The sequence below is a fragment of the Mytilus edulis genome, chromosome 4 (assembly GCF_963676685.1).
Source record: "Mytilus edulis chromosome 4, xbMytEdul2.2, whole genome shotgun sequence".
NCBI lineage: Eukaryota > Metazoa > Mollusca > Bivalvia > Mytilida > Mytilidae > Mytilus > Mytilus edulis.
The window spans coordinates 64,407,846-64,416,457 of NC_092347.1; the positions used below are offsets into that span (position 1 = coordinate 64,407,846).

Sequence of the window (8,612 nt, forward strand, 5' to 3'; positions counted from 1 at the left end):
CGTCGACAGCAAGGATCTTTAAAAAAAATGTGTGTTAATACATTTTACCTGTCTACCTTGAATATTTAGTATGTCGACGCCTGCGCTCCATGTTTCCTGGTCCAAAATTTGGTTGAAATTTGGCCGATTTTGTAAAAAAAATTCAAAATCTACTATTTTGACCTATTTTGGCTGTAAAAGTCAACGCTTCAGAATAAAACTTTGACAAAAATAGTTCTATTTAACTTTCTCTCATGTCATAGAATGAAATTCAAAACAGTGTGGCTGTGGCCATTGATTGACACATTAAATTCATCCATTGACTGGGACAATTTAGGTGAACGTTTGTATGTAACAACCATTGCTCACTGTGTACTTTTTAAAGACACTTAAACTATGGGGTCACCAAAGGTTCTCAACACCTTAATAAAGTAATTCGAAAATATTACTAAGTAATCAGAAATAACACGATGTTTTGATTTATATCAATTATAAAAATCAAAACATAAAGGTTATTTCTGATTAATTTTTCGAATTATTTTATAATCAAAGGCGTTAAGAAACCTTGGTGACCCCACAGTTTAAATGTCTATCGTAGGTACGTCGTGAACAGTGGTCGTTACAGACAAACGGTTCACGTAAATTGTCCCAGTCAATGAATGAATTTAATGTGTCAATCAATGGCCACAGCCACACTGTTTTGAATTTCATTCTAAAGTCAACTTAAAACATTTTTCATCTTAATAAATTAAACTTTATAATCGGGGCCAAATATGGCCCTTACCGAACTTACTCCTTTATGTTTCTCCCCTAGTACGTCTATCAGATATTGTTAAATTGTCCTTTGGAACGTCAACTAACCCCAAATTAATTTTATATAGCATAGTTAATCTAGCCTTTTTTCTTCTTATATGTAAACTTTCCCCTTCTAAAGAATTTATCAAGTTGGAAACTGCTCCTGGTGATCTGTCTTTAGAATCGTTAAAGACAAATCTGGCTGTCTTACGCTGTACCTGCTTAACCTGAGTGATGTGTTGCTTTTTTTTTTTTAATACGGATCCAAGACAGGGGAAGAATATTCGACGACTGGACGGACAAGTGATTTGTACGTAACCTTACGTGTGCAGTTTTTCAAGTTTCTATACGAAGAAAACCTAAGGTTTTATTTGCCTTACAGGTAATGTTGTTAATGTGTGTTCCCCAATAATATCAAAATCACATAAGTCGCTTCATTTATTTTTATTTTGTGTTAACTTCTCATCTTTTAACTATATATGACGTTGCTGTTTTTACACACAAAATAGCATTGAAAAGCTGGAAGACACATTTATTATTTTTCAGTAACTCGTGACAACAACAGGATACATTTGAGAAAATGACTGAACAGATTTTACCTAACTCAGCCGTCGCCATATTGGGATCGTCGTAATTCCAGTTACGATTATCACTTAAACACCAGTGAAACGTTTGAGAGAATCCACACTTATTTAGAAACCTTTAAATCTATTTATCATGTTATATACATGCAGTAATAATATGTAAGTGGATTATAAATACAAATTACATGTATGACATAAATACATGTATAATTCTGTATAATCCGAGCTTAAAAAGGCAATTGCGCGTTTACTTAGATTAAGATGTCAACTACCGCTATATGAAAGGGGTCATATATGACGATATTTAAAAAATGTAATCAAACAATTGCATACTTGCTAGAAACACGTAAATAAAATATACCTTTTTCCATGAGAAATAAAATTTCTGTTTTTGTAAAACGAGCTCATAATCGATTGAAACAAGAATTATGTCACACCATGTCCAGTGCCATGACCTGTGTATGTGCACCGTTTTCTTAGCGTAAAAAAAGTGTGGCGTAGTTTACTTAATTTACGTTTCACAAGCTTATCTAATCTTGCAGATATAACAGAACTGACAATACAATTATCACTGATATGATTAACGGCGCTGCACACATGTTGTGACAAAAATATACAATGTTTACAGTTATACACTTTGTTGTTACTGACAATTGATACAAAATTGACACTTTGTACCAATACGACCTTGCGATAAAAATCGTACGCTGACCTTAAATTACACAAAAACGAATTTCTAAATGTGAAAATGGCCGAAGAGAAAAAGGTGGTGGTTATAGCAAGTGATGGTAGTGATCATGCCAAATTGGCATTGCAAAGTAAGTACTAGTAGATGTAGATATATGTAAATATTAAAACTCAGAAGGCTTAATTAAATTGACTGATTCAATACTGGAAATGCAACTTAAAAGTAAGTACTTCTATGTAGCGAATACCAAGTGAAAATGCTTTAGTTACTTAGGTACTAAATTATCAAATAACAAAAATACAAAGCGTATATATAACTCAATGAGACCCAATTTTACTACCTTGTTTGTCCTGACAAACACGTGAAAAGTGAATTCATTTAAAGATCTTTGAACGTTCTCAGTCAGTCTACGAAAAGTGCGAACCGAGAAATCCGTTTCTTATGTAGAGTTTCCATATTTTCTTTTGTAAATGAGATGCAGAATAAGAAATTCTCAGACGATTAGAATAAAATTCAAACGTATACACAACTTGCCATGTATTTTGAATTTTTCATCCTAAGTATGTTGTATTTACACGAGAAAATATGCATTTGCATTAAAGAAATCTATTTGCAAGATCCATAAAGTTGAGGTGTCCAAAACTTTGACAGTGAAGTACCAAAGATATTGACATAAACGTTAAAATTCGATTGCAGTCTGAGCCATAATCAAACAATGCTATTTTTCTTACATGTTTTATTTCAAATCAATCTGGTTTATTTCTCTATGTTTTATGCCTCAAATTGAAAGTAGGGGGGGGGGGGGGGTTGAAATTACACTGTAAAAAAATTGTGTCCAGAATTTCAAAGGAAAGTAGTGATTTGGTCCAGCTGAAAAAGGTTAAAATCACCGTGTATCATCAGTACACCGGATATAGGTACTAATCAAGCGGGCATGATCGATTTTCACCTTACACGGTAACGAAAATCTTTGGTTTGCTTCATCAATATTCAGTGTACATTTCTCAACATTTGAAATTCCTGCTCCCAAATAATTTTCTCATCGATTTTTTTCTATTCATAAAACAACTAAGAACAATCAACTTGTACAAGCGCAAATAGTTGTGAATGTCAACACCAACTTTCAATTTCGATACAGCTGTTGAGACATTTACATGTTTTATCTGAAAGAAACGTAATACAGGGCAAAGGTAATAGTCACCAATCATAAACCTACCTGTGATAACTCAATCCTTGAAACATTTTGGGTAATAAACGAGTATAAAAATAATGTTTTTGTGTACGGTGTACAACAACATAACTATGCACCGTACATAAGGATTTATGTGGTCAGCTAAACACCGTACACAACACTTTTTTAGGGTTAATATATCGAAAAATAACATATGTATGAAAGATTCCAATGCCAATTATTGAAACAGCTATACTTATTACACACACACATTGACCTTCTATCAGAAAAAGAGTTGCAATGAACATAGAATTATATCGGATGAGACGAGGGCCACCTTCTTTGACAAGTATTTGCACATGCTTTTACAATGTTTTAGTAATCCCTCTTGTTTTGGGAAAATAATGAGACATATCTAACCATCAACCTACGACCAAATCATTTCTTAAAACAGCAATAACTTTTAGATTGAAGTACACATTGATATTATGTGAACAAAACAAAGATTTTCGTTACCGTGTAAGATCAAAATTGCTCACGCCCGCTTGGTTAGTACCTATATCCGCTGTACGATGATACACTGTGAAAATTAGCACTTCAGAAGCTGTCATAAGATTTCAAGACGCCCTATACATAAAACTGTCCATATTTTGAGTTAGAGCCGATGAAGTTTTCAATAACTTTAATATAATTTGTCCCAAAAAGTAGTACAACACACTGTAAAAATTTCATTGAGAAAGCGCTGGTGGGATTTTTTAAATTTTCATTTATGTTCTCAAAGAAATGCACTACGAATTAATTGTAGTCTCGAACCATCTCGCACAATATTCTCCATATTATTATTACAAATATCTGACTAGTGTCCGTACGCGTGTCAGCAGAATAATGAAGTGTTGACACAGAAATATGTCAGATATGTGTCTTATCTGTAATGTCTATATATGTTATTGTAATAGTTAAATGCAGTCGTTGAACTGAAATAAAATGAAAATACGTTATGATGCAAATACTATGCAAAACATTTAATTTAAATATTATTCAAAGCTGAGTGAAGTTGCAGGGCCAAACAATATCAGATATTCAGATATTTGAAAAAAAAAATATTCTCATGATCTTTTCTTTTGATTATAGAGTTTGCAACAGAATTCTACAAGCCTGGTAATTTTGCAGTCGTTGTGTATTGTGCTACGTACACCGAAATCAGTTATGGATGTAAGTTTGACATCATATCGAACCGGTTCATATCGATCATGATGTATAATAGTGGAAAAACCGATAACGCAAGAACAATAGAAAAGTCACTTTTCTTATGAAAAATCGGCAAAATCAAAAGAAACATTCCATTTGGGAGATTTTTTAATTTAAAGTTACTAATTTTGTTTTTTTTAATTCTTGACCGAGTCGTATGAAACTTATATCACAGGTTTATATAAACAATATCTTGGACAAGTCATGTTCGAAAAGTTGATGCTGGTGGCAACGGAAAAATGTAAAGGTCAAGGAATTTGAATTTGAAATTAGTCCTAATTTGTTTCATATGTATACGGAAAGCTGCCTAACGGTGATATAATGTATACAGAGGGCCGTAAAAATAAAATACAATGGGGCCCACTGACTGCTTTAAGAGGAGCCCGCTCCAGTGATTCCCTAAATCATCAACCATTTTTTTCCCGCAAAGAGGGGTCCGGTCCCCTGCCCCAATAAATCCGTCTCTGAACTAAGATTGGTTAAAACTTTGAGATGCCCCCTTTCAGCTACCATCTGTATTGTATTGTATTTATAATAATTAATATCGACAATAGATATCCACACAATTGGTGATCTAAAGGGTGAAACTTAGTGGACAGTATCAAATGTAATTCGGGTGGTTTTTTTTTATTATTTTTTATACATCAACAGTAGTAACGAAGAAAAAAAATCCGTCAAAATTCAAAACAAAATTGTTATCCTTCTGAAACACAAAATGGTTTCTGGTGGAATTATCTCAATTGCAATCATATCACGTCTTCTTATCTTAACATTGAAAAGATAAACTTTTAGTTTTTACTTTTTCTAGCTGTTGCACTGATACCAGGGGATCCAGCTCTTGTTCAAAGGATAGTGGAATCAGAGGAGGTAAAATGCACAGAAATGGTGAAAAAATTAAGTAAAGATTTAGTCGACTTGAAGGTAATAGCTTTATAACAGACTACATAGCATCTTTTCACACAGTTGAAACTTCATTGTTTAATAAATGTATCAGCTGCATTCAATTAAAAAAAAAAGTATCTTGTGAGATAAAAAAAAATCAACAATCTGCTTAATTGTATATTTTTGAGAACTTTGTCCCGATACATCGCATATTCAACGTACATGTATAATCTTGTTTGAACTCCGTTTATCTTTTTTAAGAAGATTTTGCGTTGACTTCAATAACCCTAAAACAAAACAAAATCACATGTAAACACATACATCGCTCACAAAAGAAAAGCAATCAAAACTTTAACCCTGCAACATTCTTTATGTGACTTTCCTAAATCAGGAGCATGTTATTCATTGGCTGTGGTCTTAGTGTCTACCTTATACTTTATGTGTTTTGCTCATTATTGGAGTCCGTACTTAATCTCCTCCTTTTTTCGTCTCTGTTGTATGATTGTCGGAATGTCCTACTGGAAACCGTACCAAATATCTTTATTTCTCGACTTCATAGACGTCAATATCCTTTACAAGACAGATGTGCCATATACCATGCAATTAGCTCTAAACTGTCAATATAAAAAAGAAGATGTGGTATGATTGCCAATGAGACAACTGTCCACAAAAGACTAAAATGACACAGGCATTAACAACTATAGGTCACCGTACGGCCTTCAACAATGAGCATAGTCAGCTTTAAAGGGCCCCGATAAGACAATGTAAAACAATTCAAACGAGAAAACTAACGGCCTTATTTATGTAAAAAAAATGAAAGAAAAACAAATATGTAACACATAAACAAACGACAACTACTGAATTACAGGCTTCTGACTTGGGACAGGCACATATATACATAAATAATGTGGCTGGGTTAAACATGTTAGCGGGATCCCAACCCCCCCCCTAACCTGGGACAGTGGTATAACAGTACAACCTAAGAACGAACTATAAAAATCAGTTGAAAAAGGCTTAACTCATCAGATGGACAAAAATACAAGTGGACGTGGCCCGGTAATTATAGGCTACCGAATACAATAAAAGGCTATATAGAGGAACTATTATAGGTTTGCTGTCATGCCATTATAAATTTCTAAAAGCAACAATTACGCAAAAACGTGTGTTGTTTCCTGGCTCCCTACTGCCCCCTAACTTTTACACATTTTGGTGGAATTTATGACACTGTTGGTTCAAACATTTTTTGTTTTATATTTTTGAAATTTAGAAAATTATCGTTATGGTAATAGTCTTAAAACAAGAATGTGTCCAAAGTATATGGATGCCCAACTCGCACTATCATCTTCCATGATCAATGAACCGTGAAATTGGGTAAAAAATCTAATTTGACATTAAAATTAGAAAGATCATGCCATAGGGAACATGTGTACATAGTTTCAAGTTGATTGGACTTCAACTTCATCAAAAACTACCTTGACCAAAAACTTTAACCTGAAGCGGGACGAACGGACGGACGAACGGACGAACGAACGGTACGACGAACGAATGGACCCACAGACCAGAAAACATAATGTCCCACTACTATCGTAGGTGGGGCATTAAAATACCATCTAAACTACCATGTTTTCCTGCCAGAAAGCTGGAAATACGACAACCACTTACGAGATTCCTGACTTTCAAATGAATATTTTGCGGTTTTTTTTAACCTTTAATCTTCGCGAAACAATATGGCACGAATACTAAATTTCAATAGATAGATAAATTATCGTATACATTTACATTTTCAAAAATATGTTTTATCTCTTTTTTAATCACGACAGATAGAAGGCGAGGTTGTGAGAGTAAACGGAGAACCAGGCCAGGCTGTTCTAGAAAAAGCAAAAGATCTTAAAGCAATATACATCGTAGTAGGATCACGTGGTTTAGGGAAAATCAGGAGAACTATTATGGGCAGTGTCAGTGACTATCTCGTGCATCATGCACACATTCCTGTAGTTGTCTGCAAATCAGAACATCACCATCATCATGGAAGTGATAAGCATTCTTAAAATGAAAAAAAATGAGGACAAAGGTTTTTTAAAGGCTGAGGAAATGTTTTTATTTTTTTAATTTGAAGGAAATGTGACAAAGATAGCCATTTTATTTTATTGATTGATTTTTCTTTTATGAACGATATTAAGATACATGCCGAGCGACAATCTTTCTCATTCAGGACGAATAAAAGTTTATTGCTCTACTATATCTGTACGTCCTTTTTATGTATACAATATTTTATAGAACTTATCAGTATTTAAGAAATGACAATAATATTTTTTTCTGTCTATGAAGAAATAACCTTAAAAAATTTGGTACACACTGAATAACATGCGTAAGTGTGCAGCACAATTTTTCGAATACACAGAAAAAATATAATGTTCAGTCGTTCCTTTTAATTGATCTTAATTCCATGTTCAAGGAGTATAATAGAAAACATAAGTCTATGACAGCACTGTCATATGACAAAATCCTGTCTATATTGCAGACAGACAAATGGTAGAATGCAATGATATCTACTACAACTGACAGTGCGATCAAATGTTCATCCCCACAAAGAGCTCAACATGACAAACCATAGAAAAGTTTTAAAGTCGTGAAGAGCGAAATGTTTTAATAAAGTCACTGCCACTGGATTGATTATGTTAAAACACAATTGCTTGTGTCATTGTTTTCTTCTTCTTTGGTGGCTGCAAATATATTCGTATGGTTTAATTTTCCCTGATCATGTTGTTTTAATCGGATTTTCAAAGCAAAAATCGGTTATTGATTTGAAAATGTACGGGGTTGGGTGGGCGTCTGCCAAACAGTGTCTCTACCATCACATGCCACCGTTTGACGATATTTTTTTCAGATTTAGATATGTTGTGTCCTGCGACAATATGAAGGTCAAGTTCAATTTTCATCATGACAAGTTACAGGTCGAGTTCGAATTTTGTTCTAGTCTGATGATTTTGTGCAGAGTTATGGTTCTTGGACTTAGAAAATTCACTCAAATAATCAGTTTTTTCGCAATTTTTCCACAATTTTTCGTCAAGCTTAAAGATAAAAATTGGTTTATAATTTTATCATGACAAGTTATTACAGATCAAGTTCCAATTTTGTTACGGTCTGATGATTTTGTGCAGAGTTATGGTCCTTGTTTGTTATAAATTATAATGATCTATAATAGTTTACACCATGACAAGTTATAGACCAAGTTTGAATTGTGTTCCAATACAATGAGTTTTAA

At 33.6% G+C, this 8,612-nt stretch overlaps 1 protein-coding gene across 1 annotated transcript; it reads left to right on the plus strand.

Annotated features, from left to right (window-relative positions):
* The first annotated feature begins 1,774 nt into the window (after positions 1 to 1,774).
* LOC139520217 (universal stress protein in QAH/OAS sulfhydrylase 3'region-like) lies at positions 1,775 to 7,586 on the plus strand. The gene is made up of 4 exons (XM_071312686.1): positions 1,775 to 2,176; positions 4,349 to 4,429; positions 5,274 to 5,386; positions 7,168 to 7,586. Exons 1-4 carry the CDS (start codon positions 2,107 to 2,109, stop codon positions 7,393 to 7,395), a joined length of 492 nt encoding a protein of 163 aa, XP_071168787.1. The 5' UTR covers positions 1,775 to 2,106; the 3' UTR covers positions 7,396 to 7,586.
* The last annotated feature ends 1,026 nt before the right edge of the window (positions 7,587 to 8,612 follow it).

What these genes read in the sequence shown, in the direction of transcription:
- LOC139520217 (XM_071312686.1), top strand. Translation starts at nt 2,107, where the DNA reads ATGGCCGAAGAGAAAAAGGTGGTGGTTATAGCAAGTGATGGTAGTGAT. An exon ending in TGCCAAATTGGCATTGCAAA is followed by an intron (nt 2,177 to 4,348) that starts GTAAGTACTAGT and finishes TTTTGATTATAG; the next exon opens with AGTTTGCAACAGAATTCTAC. An exon ending in AAGATTTAGTCGACTTGAAG is followed by an intron (nt 5,387 to 7,167) that starts GTAATAGCTTTA and finishes TAATCACGACAG; the next exon opens with ATAGAAGGCGAGGTTGTGAG.